Below are 25,616 nucleotides of genomic sequence, written 5' to 3'. Positions count from 1 at the left end.
CCTAGGATCACCCCTATGACATGAGGATGATTAGCACTTTGGGGAGTGGGCAGGTAGTCCTCTGGTGGATCCAAATTGCTTTAAAAACTCTAAGGAAGAGTTTGGGTGGGATTGAGGTCGGAACAAAGACTGCAGTATGAACAAGGAAAATACTCAAACCACAGATAATTTAATTTCTTCCAATCTGGTTGAAGACTGAGTAGCTAGGTTCCTTTTTTCAAGCCCAAAATACATTCCCTGCTTTCTTTTCATGTTACTCACTATTTTGATGCCAACGGAGTCATGCTTAACTGTGGCCATAAGGTGAATCGCTTCAGAAGACAGTCCCCTCTGTTGCCCTACAGTATATGCTCAGATTTGAATCTGGGGTAAGACTCCAATAATTCAGATACCACAATCTTAGGTACAACTTCATTTGACTTATATGAGACAAAAATGATGCATGAAAGAGAGAACAGACCATGTTCTTCCTGTCCTCATCACAGAACCCACAAAGCCATACACTTGTAGAGTACCAATCAGGCACCAAGCCTTGTTCAGACTGAACAAAATAATGACTAAAAACATGGACCGAAGACCCATGCTCTCTGGCTGTGACCATTACAAGCTGCATGACTTTGAGAAAGTGACTTAACTTGTGACTGTGTTACTGGTTCATACCTTTCACAGACCACAAGGTGTGAAAAATGAATGAGTTAGTTATCTTGTGTACCATGTTCAGTGTGCCTGGCACACACTAGTGCCCCCGAGTGTTAGCTGCTATTATCTACTTGATGCTGAAAAACCTTAGGTCTCTCTGTATCCATGTGCCTGTGTCTTGTAATATTTTGAACCCTAGCTCTGTCATTAGTTGTGTGCCTGGGGAAAATTTTTTAAACTACCCTAGCCTAGGTTTCTCTTCCTATAAATAGGGGACAATGGTGACACCTGGGTGGTTCAGTGGTTGAGTGTCTGCCTTCAACTCAGGGTGTGATCCTGGGGTCCTGGAATCGAGTCCCACGTCAAGCTCCCCACAGGGAGCCTGCTTCTCTCTCTGCCTATGTCTCTGCCTCTCTGTGTGTCTCTCATGACTAAATACATAAAATCTTTTAAAAAAGGAAATAGCGGAAAATGATCATTACTTTCAAAAGTCATTGTGAGGATCAAATATCAATGTTTTTAAAGTGCTTCACACATATAAATACCTGAATATGTACATAGTAGTTTTTATTTTATTATCTATAAACTGTGTAGGATAACAACAAGCCCTGTCCTGTCTCTCTCATGGATTGTTGTGAGAACATACATAAAAAAGCACTGTAAAGCACTATATATAGATGTTATTACATCCAGCACGTAGGCAATCAGTTAGTAGGGATTGTTCAGTCCCACAGTATCAGGAAGCTAAATAAGGAAGAGAGTGTAGTCCATTATGCGATTGTAAACAAATTGCTGCTTTTACCATTAGGAAATCAAAGAATGGTCAATGTAAACAAATCAGCTTAAGGCTTGCTCAAGAACAGTACTTTTTAATTTACTGAAAAGTGCTTTCCAAGTTTTTATTTTAAAGCCACCAACACAAGTTGGTGATGAATAATTTAAGGATGTTATGTTGCAGGGCGCTGGGTGGCTCAGTTAAGCGTCTGCCTTCAGCTCAGGTCATGATCTCAGGGTCCTGGGATACAGCCCTGCAACAGGCTCCCTCCTCAGTGGGGAGCCTGCCTCTCCTTCTCCCTTTGCCTCCCACTCATCCTCTCTTTCTCTCTCTCAAATGAAGAATTAAAATCTTAAAAAAAAAAAAAAAAAAGGAGGCAACATTGGACTGGATAGAATTTTTGGAGAAGTTTTTATGGCCTGGGTATTCTTTCATTTTAATTTAGTAGATGTTGATATGTGTTGGTTCTGAGCATTGTGGTATTTAACAGTTTTCTGCATTTTACCCAATGAAGGTGGGTTCAGAGTACTCCTGGGCTTGAGTATGAACAGAAGAGAACTCCCTATCCCTGAAGCAGGAGACTGACCTCTGAAGACATATTTTTCTTTCACAACTGGCCAATATAAATGAGTCTTCTCTGAATTGCTTTATATAGGGTTCTCAGAATTCAAATTTTATCCTATTGTACTTAAGGGAAATTGCTTTTTTTCCTACAATGCTATTGCAGGTCATGAAATAATAATCTTTACCGGAAATTAGCATACCTCTCCACAATGGGAACAATCTAAAAACATCCCTTTACTTGCGTTCAATTGTAGCAAATACTAAAATAGTTACATGTCTGATGTGGACATGAATAGAGCCAGTTACAGAAATTTGTTTGGACTTTTTCCAATAAAACTTTCCCCTACTAATTAGTTTTGATCCCTCTCACTGTTTTTTCTCCTCAATTAGATTTAGAACTCAAAGTAGCCTGGAATGTGCATTTTTAATATTTTGATTTTCCATCAAAATGCCTGCAGTCCAATAGTATCCTGCACATAACTGGGGATCAACACATAGTTTTGAGTTAATTTATTTAGTCTTTGGAACAATGACTTTTGTAGTGAAATTTCAGTTGTAGACTTTTAATCAGGAGTTGTTTCATTCTCCTGAATAATAAGACTGGAAGGTGTTTTCTTTCTTTCTGGCAGTATAAAATCTGCGTGTCCTGGCGAAAGCTTAGGAAACGTATAATTGATGTATTTTTGAAATGCTGCCCTTGTTTCCTGTAATTCCTCCTCCAGGAAATCTTTCCAATTTGTCATAATGCCTAGTTGTTTCGCTATGGACAGCAGCTCCCCCTGAGTGTTAACCAGTTTATCCATCACATTTTCAAGCGTGGCCTGATGTGTCTTTTCTGCTTCTTGAAGTACTTCCTGAACTTCTTCTTGCTTCTGTCTCTGAGTCATGCAATAGTAAATGTTCATTTCATGTTCTTTTTCTTTTATTATCTGGGTCATACTCTTCTTCTGATCCTTCATAGCTGTTATACCAGTATTCAAAATTTCCTCCGTGGCTAGTCTACAAAAGACACGGATTTATAAGTTAGATGAGTTAGCCACTAAAAACAAAATGATGTTGTTTTTTGCCTCAGATATATGAGAAATTTTTGCATTGTTTAGATGAGCCATCAGTCTGAGACAGGGGAGTAGAGATGAACTTTCAGATGCATTAGCTGTTAACAATCCAAAAGTATTTTTCCAGCAGGGAGATTGCCCACTGACTTCCCTACTGGGGGCTAGTGTCTGATGGTAATTTTAGGGACCTGAATCCTCTGTAGCCAAAAGCTATGAATGCAATGCAATTAAAAATGTAGAAGTAGGGTCAAAATTTTAAACCCCTAGAGAATGTATTTCTGTGTATCAATCCAGCTATTCCCCTCAGCCAGAAAGAAGGAAACTGTACCTAACTTTTATCTGGACAATACTCTAGGAGAGCCACCTCAAACCTTTTGGTCTCAAAACCCCTTTTCACTCTTAAAAATGACCAAGGAACCCAAACAACTTTTGTGGTTTTTTTGGTTATATCTAGTGACACTGGCAGTATTAGAATTAAAAGCGAGACATTTAAAAATTATTTATATATTTATGTATGGTATGATTAAACCTCTTAAATGTTAAATGTAATTAATTTACCTTTTGTCAAAGATACATTTTCCAAATTAAAAAACTTTGGTGAGAAAAGTGGCATAATTTCACATTTTTTGCAAAACTCTTTACTTGCTTGGCTTAATAAAAAAAAAAAAAAGGTGGATTTTTCACATTGTTTCAATATGTTGTGACATCACACATCATAAAACCCTGGAAAATGTCACTCTGTAAATGTGAGATAATGAGAGTAAAAAGGCAAATAATACCTTTGTATTATTAAGAAAATAGCTTTGACCTCAGGGACTCCCTGAAAGGGTCTCAGGGATACTGAGCTTTCCTTGGACCACACCTGGAGAACCACTGCTGAATGAGTTCACAAACCTCTGGTTGTATTATATATAATTATAATTTATACCAGCCAACTGTTTTGAATTCTTACCATGTCCCAGGCAAGTAAGTGGATGAGCATCCCATTCATACATTAGAGCTCAATGTTTCCTCAAAATGACTCCATGAAGTGGGTCTATTATTCTGCCTATTTCACTGATGAGGAGACTGAGGCTTGCCCTGTTTCACTTAATCAGTACAAGTGGCAAAATGAGCAACCCAGGTGGTCTAAGTCCAGGTCACAAGCTTTTAGCCACTTTTGGTAGACATCTTTGCTCAACCTAGTTTGAGTAGAACCTCCCAAGATTTCAGAATTCAATAACTTACAAATGCTGATTCAAATATGTAAGACTGTTCCTGAAAATCCTTCTCCTCTGCCTCTGGGTCTAATACAATCTTCCTAAGACTTAGCCCCTGCTCTATCTTCTAACTTCTATCCTCCAAGATGCAATACTCTCATTGTCTCCAGTTTTTTCAACTTGACTTTCAAATGTGACAGACTTCCCCAATCATGAGGTAAACATCAGTTGTCCTTAGCCTCTTGTGGCTGCTATGTAATATTTCCTCCCTTTTCCCACCAATCATGCTATACCTATGACTAATAATAAGGATTAATATTTACTGAGTATTTACTGTGTCCCAGGGACTGTGCTAAGAATTTTACATGCATTACATCTCATTTAATTTTCACAATAACTCATTGAAGATGGTACAATTTTTATTTATTATTTGTTATTATTCCCATGTAATAGGTGAGGAAATTGAGGCTTAGGGAGATTTAGTTATTGTTCAGAGACACGACTGAGCAAGTGGGAGAGCTCTTGCCCTAACCACTACCTGCTGCAATAGCATAATAGGTCATTATAAAGTTTTTATTGGGAGGACAACGCAATGAAAGAAACATTTTAGAATTGTTATTCCAGTAATACTGTCTAAACTGAATAGTAAAGGGGTGATGTAGATAGATGAATAGTACTATTTTGCAACATTCTGGGTGTGCAATGATTAGGGTCTGAATTAATGATGAAAAAGAAAGGAGTAGGAAAAGGGAGAGAAGGGGTAAGTCCAAGAAATATTACAAAGCCTAAGTGCCAGAGTTTGTGTTGGCTAGGATAAAGGGGATGCAGAAAGGAGGAATCAAGTCCAACTTCCTTTCTCAGTGCCATGTTGGGGATGCCCCCAGGACAAGCAAAAAAGAAAAAAAAAAAAGAAAAAGAAAAAAAAGAAACAACCCAACTGCCCATCAATAATGTAGATAAAATAAATAAATAACACAGACAGTAAATTGTGGTATATTTATATTATGGAATAATGTTCAATAACAAACTATAGTGACATGAAAAAACAAATGAATCCCATTAACACTGTTATGTAGAAGAAGCCCTATAAACAAGATTACACATCTACTGAGCCCATTTATGCAAAGTTCAAAGAAAGGCAAAACTAATCTATGGATTTAGAAGTCAGGAGAGTGACTACCTTTGGCCTCCTATCACATATGTGAAGAACTGAAAAAAAAGGTAATGATTGTGAGGAGTATGAACAGGGACTCAAGGGTATTCTTTAATATTCTATTTCTAGACCTCCATAGTGTTTTAAAAGGTATGTCCATTACTTGATAATTTACGGAGCTGCACACTTATGACTTCTGCATTTTAATCAATTATCTGATATGAATAAAAAGATTTAACTAAATAAACTTCATCTATCTTAAAAAAAAAAAAAAAAAAACGACTTCCTGGTTCTCAGCCTTGGTCACAGGAGAATGGAAGTGCTATCTGTGGCTAGAGCTGGGAACAAGCCTCTACACATACCCTGAAGATTTAGTCTGATGTTTTATAGAATGTTTAGGATATTGGAGAGATTGTGAAGGTGGTGAGCAGGGACCCTGAGGCTTTGATCAGAAGGAATTGGAAGGAAGTTTCCTTGAGCCAGCCCCAAATCCTCATGGAGAAAGTGGTGCTCCTTCTGGAACCACCGCCTTGTCACATGCAGATGTGAACTTCCTGCCTGGTTGGCCTGGCTTTCTCTTGGCCCACAAAGAGGATGTATTCATCTATGGGGCCAACTAGAAGGCTCCACCAGAGCTGACCCCAGGTAAAACTGCTCAAATAAAGTTCATCTTAGATGACTCATGCTCCCACCCTCCATAACAGCCCCCCTTAAAACTCCTTACTCTCAAGATGGGTTCTCACTAAAAAGATCTGGTATTTTTTGGAATGTCCTTTTCAACTCCTCCCAGCCTGCATTAGAGCCTGCATTTTTGACCCTTTGGGATTCACTCTCTTTGGTTAGGTTAGAGTATCGCTGATCTTTATTCTGATAATTTCCTTGAAATCATGGAATTGAAGACTGGAGGAAAGTGGGTGCAGGGCATGGAGAGATGGTCTGGAGTGCCCATTCATCCTTCTATCTTCCCTGTCTGGCATGGTGCCTGGTATATATACGACAGGTAACCAATAAATGGGCAGATAAGTGGGTAATATAGATGTAGTTCTCTCCAATACATTTTTTTTATGCCAAATAACACCAATTTAAAAACAGCTAGAGTAGAGCATTATAAAGCCTGAAAAAATTCATACTTAAAAAGGATTCTTACTATACACAAAATATTCATCATAAAAGATAGTCAATTCTTGTGGTATATCTAAAATATTTTTTGATTTATACAAATTACCCATGATAATTTTTTTTCTCAAAAGATAGCCTAGAAATCACATCATATGGTTTAGTAGTTTGTGTTTTTTTTCTTTTCTCCAAATGAAAGCTTAGACATTTTTTCTCTCTCCTCAAGTATCTGAAGGATCGCTATGCATAGCGGGGAGGCAGAGCTGGAAGCCAAGGGTGGATGTGAGGATGAGACTCAGCACAATTTGGTCCACTTGACAAGTAGAGGCATTCAGCATTTTAACCAACCACTTCAACCAGTTGTAAAATACCTGAAACAGAAGCACCTGGAAGGCTCACCAACACCTGGCAGGCATCTAGCAGAAGGAATGTCAGGTTCAATTTGATGACCTCTAATGCCTCTTCTGACACTATGTGAATATTCATGCTTCTTTCTGTAAGTGGTGAGGTCTCTCTGCATCTCTCACTTTATAAGGCTCTAATCTTGGGATTTCAAAATTACAAACCATATTTACATGTAGTGCTGGCCAGAAATGGAACTATTTTTTAATAATTTTAGTGTGTGTCCATATATATCTACTGGATTCAGCCTGATATTTTATAAAATGGGTTCTCAGAGAAGAAAAATAGATTACTAAATACAAATTGAATCTAATATATAATAATCCAACCTTATTAGAATCTTAGGGAAAAAAAGCATGGAAAAACCGTACTAGCAACTGATTTGTGCTTTGCTCTTTAGGGACTCTCTTAGCTCTCTCTCACTGCTTTTGGTTGAAATGGTACTAGATACATTGCTCACAGGTTGAAAGAATAATATCTGGCTCTTCATTCCCTTCTACCTATTAACTGAATTTTTCATTTTCCCCATATAGGCTGCTAAGAGCACACTTTTCAACCTCCTTTCTATGTCCATCAGTAAAAGTCCTAGCTCTCAAGGCAGTAAGAACCATACTTCATTGCTCCATTTCTTCAATTCCTAAATTATAAAGGGATTTATTCCCAAAATTCATTTGTACATCCAATGTTCAGAGTGATATTGAGCATTTTCCTGATGAGCCCACAATAAACTATTAATCCATTTTTTCTCTTTTTTTATTTTATTTATTTACTCATGAGATAGAGGGAGAGACACAGGCAGAGGGAGAAGCAGGCTCCACGCAGGGAGCCTGATGCAGGACTCGATCCTGGGACTCCAGGATCACACCCTGGGCTGAAGGTGCCGCTAAACCGCTGAGCCACCCGGGCTGCCCTTAATCCATTTATTTCACTTGAACTATAGGACTGTTAGCAATATTTTAATCAGTTATAACCACTGTGTTTTAAAGAAAATACATTTTGATTTTCTAACTGTGAAACTACTACACCCTGATCTTGCAGGAGGATTAGTGATACCCCCAAACAGAGGTGACAGGCATTATACAGGTTTGGTGGGGAGCATCTTCAGAGGCCACCTGTTAGTGGCACATCTATATCTTGGGGTTATTCATATTTTTCACCTTCCCCTGGTTCTGCCTCACTACACTATCCACCTTCGCCTCTACATGTTGTTCATGCTTTCTCACTCTTGCCAGTCTTTCACAAATGGGACCACCTTCCTTCTAAGGCTCAATCCAAGACTAACTGCCTCCAACAAACCTACCTCACCACATAGCACACAAACTTGTTGCTTCATCTTTTCAGGACTTTCCCAGCACTTATGTGTTCTTTGTACCCATTCATCTAGCCTTGGTGTATGGCGCTGCCATGCTTTAGTTATTTCACATGTTGAGTAAACACCCTTATTTCCTTGTACCAGAACTCAGGCCCACATCCATAGAAGACACTTTATAACCTCTGGTGAAATGAGCAGGGTAATGTATTGGAAGGTCATAAGCTTTGGTGTGGTGTAGACCAGGGTTCACATCTGGCCCTGTCACCTCTTTTCTACACGGCCTTTGGCAGGTTGCTCTGTTTCTCTCTTAAGACTCAGGGACTTCATCTGAAGATATAGAGGATGCTAGTATCCCTTGGGAAGGGACATGAGAATTCAGTGAGAATCACACAAAGGGTGTTGCATGTGCTGGGTATTAAATAAAGGGTAGCTATCATTAGGAATTATAGCCACACTAACATTCCTGAAGAGTCACTTCATTCATGCCTTTGTCTTGGGCTAGAAAACATTTAGAACCTTTCCAAACAAAACTTGCCTTCTTACTTGCTCCTCCCTCCCTCCCTCCCTCCCTTCTTCCCTTCCTTCCTTCCAGAGAAAGAGTACAGTATCTCCTAATCTGTTTAGAATCTAATTACCCCAGTCCACAAAAAAATTTTCTGTGAATTTAATGTATGTGTCATAATATATAAATGTTCTGAATCCTTAGTTTTTCAGTGGAAGCTTATAGCCAAATAAAAGAGCTATAGCCAAATTCTAAGCAGTGGTCCTTCTCCCTATATTAGTTTCTGCTAATGCTCTAAAGAACACTGGGATCCAGGGATGCCTGGGTGGCTCAGCAGTTGAGCATCTGCCTTTGGCTCAGGGTGTGATCCCGGGGTCCTGGGATAGACCCAAATTGGGCTCCCTGTGAGGAGGCTGCTTCTCCCTTTGCCTGTGTCTCTGCCTCTCTCTCTGTCTCTCTCATGAATAAATAGATAAAATCTTAAAACAAAACAAAACAAAACAAAACACTGGAATCCAGCAATGACTAGAAATAAGATCTGATGTGCTGCAGAGTGGGTTCAGCTAATTGGAACACATTTGAACCTTTGTTTAATAAATATTTAGCACATGCATACCATGTGCCAGGCTTTCTTCCAGGCATTTGGAATACATCAATGAACAAAATGGACATTCTAGTTGGCTATCCTTCAATAAGAGACATGAGAGTTCCCTAATTTAATAAAAGGCAACGGATTTAATAAAAGGCAGCCATTGAAAATCTTCTACTCAAACCTCACAGAGGAAAGGGCCAGAGGTGGGGAGTATGGTGAAAGCAGCAGAGTGAGGGAAGGAGTGGATATTGCAGGTGTGTGAGCAGTAGACCCAGAAGCTCCCACAGGAGAGGCAGAGTTCCTGTAGATAGAAGGTGGGGAGAAGGTAGAGGAGGATACCTCTTTCACTGCATTGTACCACAACTCATTTGGGAGTTACCACCTTCCCTTTCTCCCAGAATCCTCTTTCACCTTACTTCTCTGTCTCAACAGTGATTTATCGCCTATGAATGAAGGAAGGTACCACCTAAACAGTCACAGCTGCAGCCCTCACTCTTCCTTATCTGCAATATAAGAATCCTACGGAATTTGGCCCTTGGCCCTTCTAAACAGTTCTAACAAAGAAGATTTTACCCATTAAATACATACAAATAGATTCATTCCTAAAGCCAAAGAGCAAAACAAAAGCAACAAGTCCTGGACTAAAAGGCCAAACAGAGGTTTCAGTCTTGGTTCTGTTGCTGCAGCTATATGGCCTCGGACAGGTCACTTAACCCCTGGAAACTGTGGTTTTCTCTTGGTCCCAATAATCACTAGGGATCCTGACTGCTGTCCTGTTAAAATAGGTCAACTCCATCAAATGTTTGTTGCATACATAAAAGTGGTTACTTCAGTATTCTTTAAAAAAAAAAAGTGATCTAATTTATGTAGACATTACTTGTGATTATGTATAAATATAAAGTTGTAATTACGTCAAAAGGGCATGGAAGGACATGGACCCCATTATTCAAAATGAAAATTTGGAATGCCTGGGTGGCTCAGCAGTTGAGCATCTGCCTTTCGCTCAGGGTGTGATCCTGGTCCTGGGATTGAGTCCCACATCGGGCTCCTTGCAGGGAGCCTACTTCTCCCTCTGCCAGTGTGTCTCTGCCTCTCTCTGTGTGTCTCTTATGAATAAATAAAATCTTTAAAAAAATAAAATTAAATAAAATTAAAATCCATGGGAGATAGGGAGGGTAGGAAAGCAATGAGTCAGGATTTAGCAAGTTTTGTCCTACATATTTCCAAAGTGTCAATTTACAGCATATATTACTTGTGTAATAAGGAAATGACCAAGAAGTAACACATCCATGCTGGTGTATCATATTGGTTAGTGGATGTGAAGATTGACTTTTATGTGTTTATGTGGAAATGTTTCTTGATTCCTCTCCTCAGCCTCTTAAAACTGGAGATACAGAATGCAAAACACATTATTTAGGATGCTATTATCTCTTGAGAGGGGTGAGAGGAAGAAAATGTGATTGAGGAAGAAAACATGGGAGTATCAGAAGTGGTAGCAATTTTCTTTTTTTTTTTTTTAAATAAAGATTTTATTTATTTATGCATGAGAGACATAGAGAAAGAGAGAGGCAGAGACACAGGCAGAGGGAGAAACAGGCTCCATGCAAGGAGCCTGACATGGGACCCGATCCCGGATCTCCAGGATCCCACCCTGGGCTGAAGGTAGCACTAAACTGCTGAGCCACCAGGGCTGCCCTGCAATCTTCAATCTCTTCGGATGAGTGGTAGGTCCTTCAATATTGTGCTGTTTTTCTTTAAACCACACACACACATATACACACATTCTACAATATGTTATATACTGTTCTCTATGTTTGATATAATCCATAATAAAAATGTAAAAACACAGAACCTGGAAAATACCTATTTATGTGCCTCAACCTTACCCTTTCTCCAAGTTGATTTGGCCAGAGTAAGATACTTATTTGCAAATGTGTTCTCTGGAATACCTTTTCTGGGCCTGGATTGCTTCTTGAGCCATCTGTCTTTCTTCAGCCCTGGCCTTCTCCACAGCCTGGACCTTTTCCCTGTGGCACTCCATCATAATCCTCTGGATTCTATGCATCATGCGTTGTTCTGCAGCCAAATGTTCTCTCTGCAGTTCATCTTCCATGTTTTGGTGCACCTCTATCTTGGTTTTGGCTGCCAATTCCTTAAGCAATAAAGAGGTTTAGATGTTAAAATTTTGATGTTTAAAAATGCACATTAAGAGGTTATTAGAATCAGTTCATCAACCCAGTGGAATGTGCAGCTGTGAACACTGATGACTTGAAAGAAGAGTGTGGGAGTGCCTGGTTGGCTCAGTCAGTGAAGTGTCTGACTCTTGACTTCAGCTCAGGTCATGAACTCAGGGTCATGAGATCGAACCCTGCCTTGGGCTCCACACTGGGCATGCAGCTTGCTTAAGACAATCTCTCTCCCTCTGCCCCTCTGCCCCCACTTGTGCTCTCTCTAAAAAAAAAATAAAATAGGGGCACCTGGGTGGCTCAGTGGTTGAGCATCTGCCTTCAGCTCAGGGCATGATCCTGGGGTCCTGGGATCGAGTCCCACATCAGGCTCCCTGCAGGGAACCTGCTTCTCCCTCTGCCTCTGCCTCTGCCTCTCTGTGTCTCTCGTGAATAAATAAATAAAATCTTTTTAAAAATAAAATAGTGTATATAAGATGGAAAACTTCATTTATATGATGCTAATGCCAGAAATGTTGCAAACTATAGAATGTAAATATTCATATAGGTAATATTGGAATATTCCCAAAATGCAGAATGGGAAAATAGGTCTTTTTATTCCTTGATTGTCCACATATTCTATAATATCATATTATCTTTATCATAATTAGAGATACATAATATGATTCTCCTTTACAAAGTCAATCCCGGAAAATGACAGAAATAATGACTATGCCCCCTAAGTGTCTCCTGGGTAGAAGGGAACCTGAAGTTCAAGCAGGTAATAGTTGCCCATAACTGTCGTTACAGAAGCTCATCTGCCAGTCCTCTTGCCATCTGAACATTTCGGCTCATTAGCATTGAGGGACTCTTTCTCATTCACCAAGGGGACAGGAACAAGTGCTCCATTGCTTCAGGGTAGAAGGACCTGTGGAGGATGACTTTGGCCAAGTAAAGAGAGGAAGCACAAGTCAAATTTGGACTCAAGAAAAACAGATGCTCAAGGAAAACCCTGTAACCATTTTGGAAATGTCTACCAACTCTGCCGTGTGCCAGGCACTGTGCTAGTCCCACGTACTACAAACACAAGAAGGCAGGAATCCTTCTCCTCAAAGACTCACTGTCCAACGGAAGTCTAGTGGACGAAACCAGCAACTTAATCATGCAATGAGTATTTTAGTAGAAATGCAAGAAAAGAGGAGCTGTCAATTCTGTCTAAAGTTTCAAAATTTTCATTTAGAGGTAAATTTTTATCTCGATTTAAGGGATAACAAGATAGCATAAAGAAATAAGTTATTTTACATAGTGAGTCAGTGGAATAACTAGGAACAGAAACAGAATTCTCAATGCCAGTTTCTTACTTCATTGCTGGCTGTCATGCTAGGGTCTTTCAAGAGATTCATCGATTTATTTTCATTCCAGAAATCCTGTACAATTTAATTACAATGAGCATGTCTGCTTGCTTTTCTCTCTCTTTCTTTCTTTTGAACTCTATGTCTCAAGGGAAACTAAAACCACTTTAGCTTTTTTAGACAAGTGTTTCAGCTATTAAAATATTTGTTAGGCTTCAGGTTTTTTTTTTTTTTTTAAGATTTTATTTGTTTATTCATGAGAAACACACACAGAGAGAGAAGCAGAGACACAGGCAGAGGGAGAAGCAGGCTCCATGCAGGGAGCCTGACGTGGGACTGGATTCTGGATCTCCAGGATCATGCCCTGAGCTGAAGGTGGCACTAAACCGCCAAGCCACCTGGACTGCCTAGGCTTCAGTTTTTTTCAAGAGGAAGCAAGTTTTCAATTTCTCACTTCAGCTACTCCAAAGGTGAAGATTTTAAAAAAGGAATAAAACAAGAGAAAACAACTTAAAGAATCTCTCCAGAGTGGCTGCAGGTCATGTATTTAGAAAGAAATTTTAAGGAAAACACTGGCTATTTAGAAATGCCAGCTAGGTTTTCCATACTACAGAAGGCTTTGTCTCTTAGAGGACTAGAGCTTTTTGACAATAAAACACTTTGAATGGAAATATTTATAAATGTCTTTAACATTTATCTTACTTCATAAAAAGAGTATAGCGAACATACTTTGACCTTTCTTGGTGATCCAGGCTGGTAGATAAAACAGAATGGTTGTATTGAGCTAAATATTCTATGTCACACTTTAGTTAATTGTTCAAGTTATGGGGCTACTTGTCTCTGTCAAAAATGACTCCAGACTGCTTTGCTTTTTTGAGATCTGATAACTGATTTTTGTAATTTTTTTTTGTTCTTCAATGCTATTATGCTGAGGACTGTCTGTTCTCATTACTGTTTGTGATCTCCTTTTTATCATTTCTAGTTTCTGACATTTAATTTATTCTGGATTTGTGACACTGAGCAGCCACATCTGTTGGGTTCAAGCTTTTGAGTAAGTGTAAATAATATTTGAGTGGGGAATGGAGAAGTTCTGCTATGAGTAATAAGCCTGAGTTGCTGTCTTGTAGTCAGAGGCCTTTATTTAAATTCCTCAGGGATATTTTAAATTATTTCTGGGTCTTCAAGTGTATTCTCAGTAATTGAGATTGCTGAATGCTTGAGTTTTAGATAGATGAAGTAGTATCACAAAATATTTCTATCTGAATCACAGAATTTAAAAATGACACCCCACCCCTTTATTTTGTCTGGGTTCTGAACTTGGATTCAAAGAATTAAACCAAGTCCTTCTTTTATGTAATGACGTATTAATCGCAAAATCATTTTACTGCCTCACAAAGCATGTGGAATATATCTTTAAAGTTACAAAAATAATTTAATGACTGACTGTTTGGCAGTATTCTTATTCAATGGAAAGTCTCCCAGTTAAATTACTTTTACTGAAATGCATTTTGAATAAATCAGCCCATATATTGAGATATTGTAAGAAACAGCCTCATGAAATCCATCAAATTTACTGTGCTGATGTTTGACAGACATTTATGACATAATATCTCCCTTAGGAGAAATTTCTCTCAGCTATCACATGTAGGAATATCTGGACCTCTCTGAGTATCTGATCTGTTTTTGCCTTATGGACATGGTGATTCATGGTATTTTCCTCTTTGCACTGGCTGTCAGAAAGTTCAGAGCCCAAATAGTGATAATTGCACAGGAACCCATGCATATATACAATTTTTAAGTTTTTAATTCACTCTAGACTTCATTATATTTTCTACTCTAATTTTCCCTTAACTTCCATTTTATCAGTTGCTTTTAAATATTCTTAGATTTGAAAAAGTTAATGTAAATCTCTTTTCAAAATACTACCTGTCCATTGGATAAGGTCTAGAAATTTTATTTAACAGTAAGCATCTGCAACTTATGCCAAATTCTTAATATCATAAAAGAGTAATACCTGGTGAGGTCTACATATCCGAATTTAATAATATTTGGTTTCAGAATAGCTTGGTTTTCTGCTCTACATATTGGTAATCTTGAACTGTAACATGTGTGAGAATCAGATGGACTGCTGGTTAAAAACCTTGCCCCTGACTCTGTAGGTCAGGTGGGGCCTGGGAATCTGCATGTTAAGCTTCCAGGTGAGTAGATTCTAAAGCAGTTGTTTTGTAGACATTCCTTGAAAAGCAATAATGATGTCTATGTCTGGGTATCCTAAATTAAAACAATCCTATGCATCCCTCCTAGACAAATCATTCCTTCCTTACACTAAAAGTGTCCCTGAATTGTCTTGGTGGCTCAGTAGGTTAAGTGTCTGACTTTGGTTCAGGTCATGATCTCAGGGTTCTGGGATTGAGTCCCAAGACAGGCTCTGCACTCAGTGGGGAGTCTGCTTGTCCCTTTCTCTCTCCCTCTGCCCCTCCCCCTCCCCCACCCCCACACCCTGCTTGTGCACTCTCTTTCTCAAATAAATAAATAAAATCTTTTAGAAAAATGTTCCTGAGATGGCAGTATAAATGTAAATTCCCAAACCCTAGACAAATATTTTAGAAAGGTCAACCTCCTTCTAAGTTTTCCCCTTTACATTTTCTTAGGCTTCTTCTATGTTAGCACCTAAGTGTATCAATTCCGCCCAAAGACTATCTGGGGTACAATCAATGTGAGTTCCATGAAACAGGCTAAATTATCCTTGCATTTTCACAACCTAACTCTAGAAGTGATATTCAAAATGTGTATCCTCTGGCTGCAGCATTGGAGCAAGGTCCTGGAGTTCCCCACTAATTTAAAGGGTTGACCCTTACTGGATTGGAGGAGGCCTTAGAGTCTGGGGGAGAAGCCCAGTGATTGGGGAGTGGTTATCTAATAACTGATAGAGTAAATTCTTAATGGCCATACCAGAAGATGCCAGCTGAATATGAGGTCCACCTAGACATGCTATGCATATTCTTTATGCTTTGAACTAAAGTAGGGAATGGGGAGTGAACCACTGCAGCCAATTTCTCAGGACCCATGGCCAGTGGAGCCAAGCAGAGAGGATCCTACTACGGTTCAGGAACCTTGGGGCAGAGCTCCCTTTCCTGTCAACAAATTTCCTGAGGACAAGGACAGCCCATTTAATCTCATCTAATGCCAATATGATATAGGGTAGGTGCTCATTACCAAAACAATGAAAAAATGGGCCAGTGGTCCCTGAACTGTGTATTAGTTACGTTCTTATTAAGTTAGGCCAAACCTGGGGCCAAATTTCTGCCACTTTCTCTCCAGCCTCTGCCCATGAGTCGTCACATCCACACCACATCCTGTTCTGCCCCTCCCATGGCCGACATATGAAAATAGTTCTATATTTTTTTCCCTTGATCAGATTTTGTGACTGAGGTACTGAACTAAATAATGAATTCCTGGACCTCTGCCTGGAAGGTTTGCTAGTTACTGACAGTTGTGTGCTTGAGCAAGTTTCAGGTTAGAAAGAAGACCGACCCCTCAGGATGCCTGGGTGGCTTAGCGGTTGGGGGTCCACCTTTGACTCAGGGTGTGATCCTGGGATCTGGGATAGTGTCCCGCATCACGCTCTTTGCGGGGAGCCTGCTTCTCCCTCAGCCTGTGTCTCTCCCTCTTTGTCTCTCATGAATAAATAAATAAAATCTTTAAAAAAAAGAGGACTCCTCATTTTATGAGCTCTGGTGCCACAGGAAATACTTCAGTAACAGCTCAGGGGCCCTCTTGGCACCACAGTAAATACAAATTGAGGGAAGAGGATGCAATCAGAGAGTCCAGGAGAAGGAAGAAACAGACTACTTCCTTTGTTCAGCCCCAATTTGAACAACTGGCTAAGTCCAGGCTCTGCATTGGGCACGGGTCTCGAGTGGGAATGAGAGAGACAGGCCTTATCAGAGGCCACAGTCGCATGGGGGGCAGAAATTCAAGAAGTAATCACACAATCTATTTAACTACAATGCTGATGGGTGAGGACCACTGTAAAAGGGGACAATGTGTCGAGGACAGTGTGTGGTGGCAGGGCAGAGCTGCTCAGGTAAAGCTTCCTTTGAGTAGTGATGTTTGAGCTAAAACAGATGAAGTTGAACAGATGAAAGAACATTCTAGCAAAGACTCCTGAGGTAGGAAGGAAGGGGATGCATTCAGGTTTGAGGTCCCCAAAAAGAGCTGTGTGAGACAGAAAAGGGGCTGGGGCCAGAAATGTGGTGGGTAAAGCACATGGGGTAGCTCCTTTGGGCCTTGAAACCCCGTCAAGGTTTGGATTCATCAACCAGAGACCATGGGATTCTCCTGCACCCATCCATCACTGCTGCCTCTCTTCTGTGAAAATCCTGAGTCTCTTGACCAACCTCCACGAAACACCCACTGAGGTTTTACATATTTTGTTTTTTCTCTTATTCCTTTGCCAGAGATTTTTACTGAGCTATGCACCCTTAAAAAGACAACAAATAAGCTGTTGTGAAAACCTGTAAGTCTTTTTGATGTTCCTCTTCCAGGATCTGAATATTAATTTTGTGTTTGTCATTTGCTTCTTCAAGTGCTTTCTCAATTGCTTGTTTTTGACGTTCATCAGCCTTTGAAAGAAACAGCCCGTATTTATTAATGTTTACGTATTAATGTATAAATTTATATTAATACAAATTTTTCGTGTTTACTGAAAATTAGCAACTGCCATGGGGACCCTAATTACTTGTTCTGTTTCCATCTCAAATCTCCCACAGCAAACTGGCTGCCTCAGCCAGAGATGCCCTAACACATCCCAACTGATGGCTAACATCACTGTTTTGGGAATTGCTAAAGAGAGTTTTTCTGTAAGCTGCTGGGTTGTCTTTTCTTTGGCACTTATTCCTTGCTTGACTGACTATCAAAGTAATGTGTGCTCATTGCTGAAAATCTGGAAAATACAGAAAAGTGGAAAGATGCACAAAGCTAGAACTTGCTGAGAAGGGTGGCTGAGCACCATCCCTGGCCTCCTGCATCAGGTGTTCAGAAAGAGATATTATTTTATTTGAAGAGCATGCCCAGATCATTAGATATGCTGACATTCAAATGGTAGATTATTCATAAAGGCATTGCTTTGTACTAAGGTATATAGTTAATAGTTTGCAATTGATTTGAATTTTCCTATGATTGATGAACAGAGATGACTACTATGACTTTTATTCATATTACCCTTCACACTTGGAGCATTTGCACTTTGTATTTGAATACCAAGTTTGTGCCTGCACTAATGCTGGATAATTCTAACACTCTTTGCTATGATGTCTGTGTTATATGGAAACTGAGAAATAATGTTCTAAGCACTGTAGCTTGTCCTGCTCTCACAGAGCATTAAATCTCTTTAGGAAGTTGTTTGTATTATTCTACCTATGACTGCAAGAAGTAGGGGTTAGAGGATTGATATTTTGTTCAGTTAAGTGTCTGGGATCTGACTGTGAGCCCCAACACCCTCAAATTGCCTCTATAGCCCTCAGCAGTCATAGGGACAAGGTATTAAAGATTTTGGAGAAAAAGGAGCAAGGAAAGCAGGCCATAAGGTAGCATTTGGAAAAAACAGGAACTTGGTCAGGGGTGTTACATACCACATAAATGGATGGTCTACATATTAAATACTAAGCAATAATAAGCAATTGCCAACAAGGATGTCATGTTTTTTTGTTTGTTTAAGTTCTAATCCAATGAGAATAAAGGGAGCAGGAGTCTTCCATACAGAGGGGCAATTTAGAAGGAAGCTCCTAATGGTGTCTGCTGTTCACTAAACACCTCCTGTGTACCAGACACATTATTTCACTGAATTCTTTCAATAATCCTATAGAATACTATTTTTCCTCTTTTACATCGAAGAAGCTGAGACTGCAGAGTTGAAGAACTTGCCCAAGGTCCACAGGTAGCCAGGATTCAAAGCCAGTTCTGCTTATTGTTTTGGACTAATCCAAAGAGTGAAAGAACTGTAAAGATGCATTTAGATTGATATCCAACTTCTTTTACCTGAACCCACACATCAGCTTCTGCTTTTGCAATACGTTCTTTGAGTACTGCCTCTTGAAATTGCTCTTCTTTATCCAGAATATCTGCCCCGATATCTGTGTATTTGGGGAAAAACAATCACATGTGTCCACAGACTGTTTTTTCTTTTTTCACTATCACCTAGTTACTTATTAGTGTTCTCTAAAAGATATACTCTTTCAGATGTCAATCTTTTCTTTAAAGATACCGATGAAAAGGGTAGGTCTTTCCCTAATTAATGAGGAAGAAGCTCACAGCACCACCAGGTCTGGAGACAGTCTGTTCCCTTCATCACACTCAGGCCACACAATAAGCAACTGGGGAAGTAAAGTGGCAGAAAAGAGCACATTTTGTGGTCTCAGAGCAAAACAGTAAGAGAATATTCAAGTGCTATTAGCACATCATCCTGCTCCTCTCTCCCTGCCCCTGAGTGCGGGTATTACCTCCCTCAGGAAAGTGGTAGCAGAATGTTCTCTTCACTCTGTTACATGCCCCTTTTTCTCCATGGGTAGGTCTTCATAGTTTGGCTGCCTCAGTTGTGGAGTAAAGGGATAGCTGTTTAGTACTTCTTGGTCAATAATCTCATTTAATTTCCACATGATAATATTCCCATAATAGCCTCCCTATTTGGACAAGAAAATAAAAGGCTAAAGAGGTTAGAGGACCACACAGTACCAGACAGCTAGGGACAGAGCTAGACCTGCAGCCAAGCTCCATCTTGGCCTGCCAGAGCAGACTGTTAGGTGGCTCAGGACCTGTGTGCAGGTGATAAGCCTTTTCATTGCTCAAGGCACACACAGAGGGATCTCTGCCCCAATCTCTTATACTACTCTTCATTCTATTTATTTCTCATATCTTAGATTTGTTGAATTGTTAACTTTTCATGTGATTAGGTCTTGATGATCAGCTTCCAAAAATTATAAAGCATATCTTATATTGCAGTGTCTCTCTCTTGATGCCCAGCTTGGTGATAAGCACAGATAAGCCACTGTGGACATACGTGTTTGCCCAATGTCTCTGCACTCCCTCAGGACCCATTTCTCTCAAGAATATTCCTCTCTTACCTCGGGTCGTTCTGAGGGGACTACAACTCATAGCAACCAATCTGCTTGGCCCATCATATTGTTTCCATTCTCCGGGATTATATATGATGATGTAAGGAGAACATGGCTTTTCCTCTGAGATTTCGAAGCTAGAGGTAATGGCCACTTAGAGCAATTTGGAACCACTTCTACTCTTCCCAGCTGCTAGAGTAAGCCTGGCTGCGGTAGTAAACAATTAGGCCAACTCATTGAGAGCAAGCGTGGATAGATCTAGGAAGAAAGGTGATGAAGCATGGGCCATCAGTGTCCTGAACTTCATAAAAATATGATACAACTGCGGGCTGCTCTTACTCTTTTTTATGCCTAAATTCCATTATTTTATATTAGTTGCTTTCAACCCTGATTGTTCAACAGGATTCTTGCATAGCTTAAAAAAAAATAGTTGGAAAAGACTACTAATACAAAGAAAAACTTGGATGGATCTCAACGGCATTATACTGAATGAAAAAATGCCAATTTCAAAGAGTTACATACTGTATGATTCCATTTATATAACATTCTCAAAAGGATAAGATTATAGTGATGAACAGATTAGTGGTTCAGGTTAAGGGGTAACACAAGGGAGTTCTTTTGTAGTGACAGAACAGTTCTCTGTCCTGATTGTGGCGATAGTTACATAATCCTACACATGTGATAAATTTCATAAAATTATATGCCAAAAAAAAATGCATGTAAGGTCTGTACCTGAATTAGCAGTATTGTTCCAATACCAATTTCCTGGTTTTGACAATACACTAGCATTATGTAAGATATCAATGAGAGAAACTGGAGGAGTACAAGGGAACACTGTTCTATTTTTTAATCTTGTGAGTCTTAATTTCCAAATAAAAATTTAAAAAAATAAAAAATTTCCAAATAAAATTAAAAAAATTATTTGAATAAAAATAAGAAACAGATATAAAAAAATAAAAACCAACAATGCTGAACCCTGATTCTGAAGGTTCTGATTTAGGGAATCTGTGTTGAATTAATATTAAGTCCAATGACTGTATTTAGACATTTGTAGTAAAAACAAATGTTTTAAAAGCTGTGTGCACTGGGCCACCTGGGTGGCTCAGTCGGTTAAGTGTCAACTCTTTATCTCAGCTCAGGTCTTGACCTCAGGATTGTGAGTTCAAGCCTCATGCTGGGCTCTACATTGGGCGTGGAGACTACTAAAATAAATAAGTAAGTAAGTAAGTAAGTAAATAAATAAATAAAAGCTGTGTCCTCAACACTGCTAGGGTTGAGGACTACTGCCCTATGCAATATTCATTTAACATTTTTACAGACATTCTCACATGCTTCTGAATTTACTTACAAAGAACAGAGAATTTTGATTCTTGACTTAGTCAATGATAAATACAGGTCACTGAATATAAAATATTAATTTCTAACTAGATTTAATTTATCCACTTAATGTTTAGATTCAGATATCTCAGAAGGCATAAGGAACCAATCAATAAGCACACATTTAAGAAAAGATAACCACTGACATGGACGTAAAGTCAAATAATTTTAGATATTATTATTAATAAGTCATACTAAATATGTCCTGAAAGTTAAAATCAGTTTTGGTACTGATATTTGTAGAGGACAACTCCAATTTGATCCCCCTATACTGTAGTGTTTTCAAAATACTCTCCATTCTTTAGCTAGCTTCTCATATTTTTAAAAATCAGGAGTGAAATCAAATCACTAGTTTACCAGTTTATAAGAAGAGAGGATCAAAGAAGTATTTTGAGAGTCCTTAGGAAAACATTCCTAAGGCTCAAGTCAGACTATAAACTTTGATGGGAATAAGAATAGAAGCAAAAAATTGTGATGACAATCTGATTTGCTTAGATTAGTCTCCGGTTATCTCCATGTTAACTATATTTATGTCACCAGCTACTAGTAAAGGTTATAGTGCCACCCACTTATTAAGTAAGGTGTTGCTTAGGGGTATTGCCTCTCCTGTATGTAAGGAAGGTGCACAAGTATGGGCAAGGGCAAAAAAAAAAAAAAAAAAAAACCATTTACTATTACGTGTCAATAAATAGCTCATTAAAACCTCATAACCAACCTACAAATAGGGATTAGCATCCCTTTTTAATATAGGATCCCTAACATCCCTTTAAGGAAACAGACTGAGAGGCTAAGTGTACTGTCCAAGACACATAACTGGTCAGAGGAGAAGCAAGATTTCAACCTATATTCTTCTCATGCCAAAGAGACACTTCTGGCAAGATAAGCAACTTTGATCAGAAGAGAAAAGTCTAAATAGCAGAAAGAATGACACAATATGCTGTCAAACACTAGAACAAAGGAAAAGAGCATTCACTTACCCAGTATATCTTTGTGAGTATAAAAGCGTGTCTTAAATGGCTTGTATTCATGGATCCGTTTGAAGGTTTCCCCAAAAGGGGCAGGTGGAATTATTTTATTACAGACAGCACAGCAAACAAAGCTTGTGTAATTCGGATTTCTGATCATAATTAAATTTTAGATGTCTTTTACTATGTGCAGTTAAAATACTCTTATGCTACCAAAAAAAAAAAAAAAAAAAAAAAAGTTGTAAGAAAAGCCAGACGTTTAAGAAAGCTGGAAGCGATTCCAGGTTTTAGAACATTAGAGGCTGATAAGAATGAAATGATTCGCCATGATTAGGTAGTGATTATGTGCCTAATGGCAAAGAATGGTATGGAAAGCCTTTGCCATATAAGGTACAGGCACTGGATTTGGGAAGATTTAAGCAGTAGCTCTCTTCCAGACTCTAGCATTAAATTGTTAACTTACTTAGCAACTGTTGCTAGGTAAGACAAGCTTTGCTCATAAAAGCAACTAGAAATAATGACAAAAGTAGCATGGTACAGCCATTCATTTCCTAGATACTCTACTAGTTTCCTTTTGCTGCTATAACAAATTACCATACATTTAGTGATTTAAGACAACGCAAATTTATTGTCTTGAAGTTCTGTAGGTCAAAAATCCAAAATGAGTCTTATGAGGCTAAAATTAAGGTGTTAGCAGTGCTGGTTCCTCCTGGAGGATTTAGGGGAGAGTTTTTCCTTGCCTTTTTCACTTTCTTGAGTCCATTCAAATTCCTTGGCTCATGGCCTCACATCATGTAGCTAGTCTTTTCTATCCCTGTGTGCATGGTGACATTACTTCTTCCTCTGATCTTCGGCCTCCTTCTTACAAGGACCTCTGTGACTATATAAGGCCCATATGGATAATAAAGGATAATTTCTCATCTCAAAATCCCTCATCTTGATCACATCTGCAAAGTCCTTTCTGCCATATAAGGTAACATATTCATAGGTTCTAGGAATTAGGATCTGAACATCTCTGGGGGTTGGGTGGGACAGGGGAATCATTATTCAGCCAATCACGCTTTCTCTTCTCTTTTTCCTTCCCTTCCCTTCCCTTCCCTTTCTTTCCTCCCTCCCTCCCTCCCTTCCTTCCCACACTTTCTTTTAAATGGTTTATTTAAAGAAGTGATTTCTTTTAGGCCAGCAAAGGAGAGAACTTAATTTTTTTTCAGGTTATCTATAAATGTGATATTTTGGTGTCATGGCAATAAAACTGGGAAACATCAAAGTATCTTAAAGGAAAAATTACTTTCCTTTAGTCAGCACTCCAAATTAATAAGCCTGATTTTTAAAATCACATAGTAAGTTGTCATTGTCCTTGTTTTAAAATGGAAAGTCTGCATCTCAAGAACCATCCTCCATGCCTGACAAACTAGGAAAAATTGGTCACCCTATAGAGGATAAAGCTATAAACCAATAAAGTATTTAGGAAATTCTTAAAAACCAATTTATCAATTGAATAGCTGTTCCTCTGGGCAAATAGCTCTTTTGTCAGGACAGATTAATTCCCTGGGCAAAAAGGTCACTTACCACTTATTAATTGTTTACTTACTGAACTTGCCTCCACACCTAACCTATTACATTACTAAGTTTTGCCCAATCTCAACCAGATTTCCATACCGAAAGACCTTCCTTTAATTACTTGAACCCTGACTCCAAAATGCTGTACAACTGTTACTCAGACCATTTCCTTCTTAGACACAACTGATTTTGTCAAAGTGGCATTTTTTCCCTTAAGAGAATGATTAAGAACATCAATACACAGCCAGGCAGCCTTGGACACTCCGCACACACAAAGCCTGTGCTGTAACTTGTAACTACTCTGTAAAAAGTATCATAGTTAGGTTACTTGTTCCTAAAATTCAGTATGATTGTTCCCTCCTATTATTTTTCAAAGCTGCATGCTTTGCTGAATCCACTGCATATGTATCAACAAATATTTCATAAAGCCTCATAGCCAATCTGCAAGATAGGGATTATCTATGAGAAAATAAAGCAATACAATTGGGAGTTTTTCTTTGAAAAAAAAAAAAAAAAAGCATATTATACTGAGGTATGATGTTTTTATTTGATTACAACCAAATGTTATCTATTTTAATTTTTGTAAATTAATGTTGCAATGATATTATAAACATGAAACCAAACTTTCTTATGGTTATTTTTCAGTAACCAAAGGCAACAATATGATCCTATTTAATATAGAATACATCCCTATAAGGAAACAGATTGAGAGGCTAAGTGTATCGTCTAAGGCACACAACTAGTCAATGGAGAAGACAGATTTCAACCCATATTTTTCTCATGCTAAACGGACACCTGTGCAAGACAAGCAACTTTGATCAGAAGAGCTGATAAAAGTGTATATGGCAGAAATGACATATGCAAATATGCATGTATTCATACACATAAATGTCATATGGCTTAAGGCTGCTCTGTGCATTTCCCACTGCCCTTCTGTGCTTCAATGCTCTCTTGATAGTTCACCTATCTCCCGCACAAAATATCAATTTATTTTGTTGAATAATAAATAGAGGAATTATTAAAGATGACAGTGTGACATTAAATGAGTAAATTGAAAATATAAGAATTCTAGTTCTTTAACAGCCAAGAACATAGGGATACCAGAAACAAAAGATAATACTTTAAATCAAAAGGCATTTTATATCACTTATGTGTATTTTAAACTGATGCAGTGTACTATATAGAGAGGTATAGCAAAGAAATATTTAGGGCTCAGGAATAAAGATTTGATTTAGTTGCATATTGATAACAGTTAAACTCTTTAATATCTACAAATAAGACATATTGCATTTTCACATATCTTATAAAACCACAATAAAGTACTGGAAATTCAAAGCTCAAACTATGATGATAAACTCTGCCTATGTAATTATTGTTACTTGGTAATAATAAATGATACAAAATTTCATGGATAAGATTTATTACTGATTACAGTGATTTGGAAAACAGGATAAAAATTTACAAATGAAACACATCCAGAAAAATCTAAATTATATAAAGTAAACCCAGGAGAGTAAGAAGACCTTCTTTTCTTATCTATTAAATAGTTCTAGTTTTAAAATAACCATAAGGAAATTTGGTTTTATGTTCATAATATCATTGTAATATTAATTTACAAAAACTAAAATAGAATATTTGGTTGTAATCACATAAAAACATCATACCTCAGTATAATATGGTTTTTTTGGAGAAGAACTCCAATTGCATTGGGTTATTCTCTCTTTTATTAATTTTAGTAGTTGAGTGGGAATACCTTTTCAAAGGAAATAAAATTCT

At 38.4% G+C, this 25,616-nt stretch overlaps 1 protein-coding gene across 1 annotated transcript; it reads right to left on the bottom strand.

Moving 5' to 3' along the window:
• Positions 1-150: 150 nt before the first annotated feature.
• C1H6orf163 (chromosome 1 C6orf163 homolog) lies at positions 151-25,462 on the bottom strand. The gene is made up of 5 exons (XM_025983864.2): positions 22,293-25,462; positions 18,866-18,960; positions 17,344-17,451; positions 11,259-11,461; positions 151-2,977 (listed from the first exon to the last, which is right to left on the bottom strand). Exons 1-5 carry the CDS (start codon positions 22,438-22,440, stop codon positions 2,542-2,544), a joined length of 990 nt encoding a protein of 329 aa, XP_025839649.1. The 5' UTR covers positions 22,441-25,462; the 3' UTR covers positions 151-2,541.
• Between the last annotated feature and the right edge of the window lie 154 nt (positions 25,463-25,616).

Source organism: Vulpes vulpes, chromosome 1, assembly GCF_048418805.1.
Source record: "Vulpes vulpes isolate BD-2025 chromosome 1, VulVul3, whole genome shotgun sequence".
NCBI classification, from domain to species: Eukaryota; Metazoa; Chordata; class Mammalia; order Carnivora; family Canidae; genus Vulpes; species Vulpes vulpes.
The sequence above is the reverse complement of the archived record's forward strand: the minus strand, read 5'-3'. Positions and strand labels throughout refer to the sequence as shown.

Excerpts from the sequence above, each read along its gene's own strand:
- C1H6orf163 (XM_025983864.2), bottom strand. The coding sequence starts at position 22,440 with ATGATCAGAAATCCGAATTACACAAGCTTTGTTTGCTGTGCTGTCTGT. Across the intron at positions 11,462-17,343 it reads AACATCAAAAAGACTTACAG|GAATTGGCAGCCAAAACCAA; the intron begins GTTTTCACAACA and ends TTATTGCTTAAG. Across the intron at positions 2,978-11,258 it reads GCAATCCAGGCCCAGAAAAG|ACTAGCCACGGAGGAAATTT; the intron begins GTATTCCAGAGA and ends TGTCTTTTGTAG.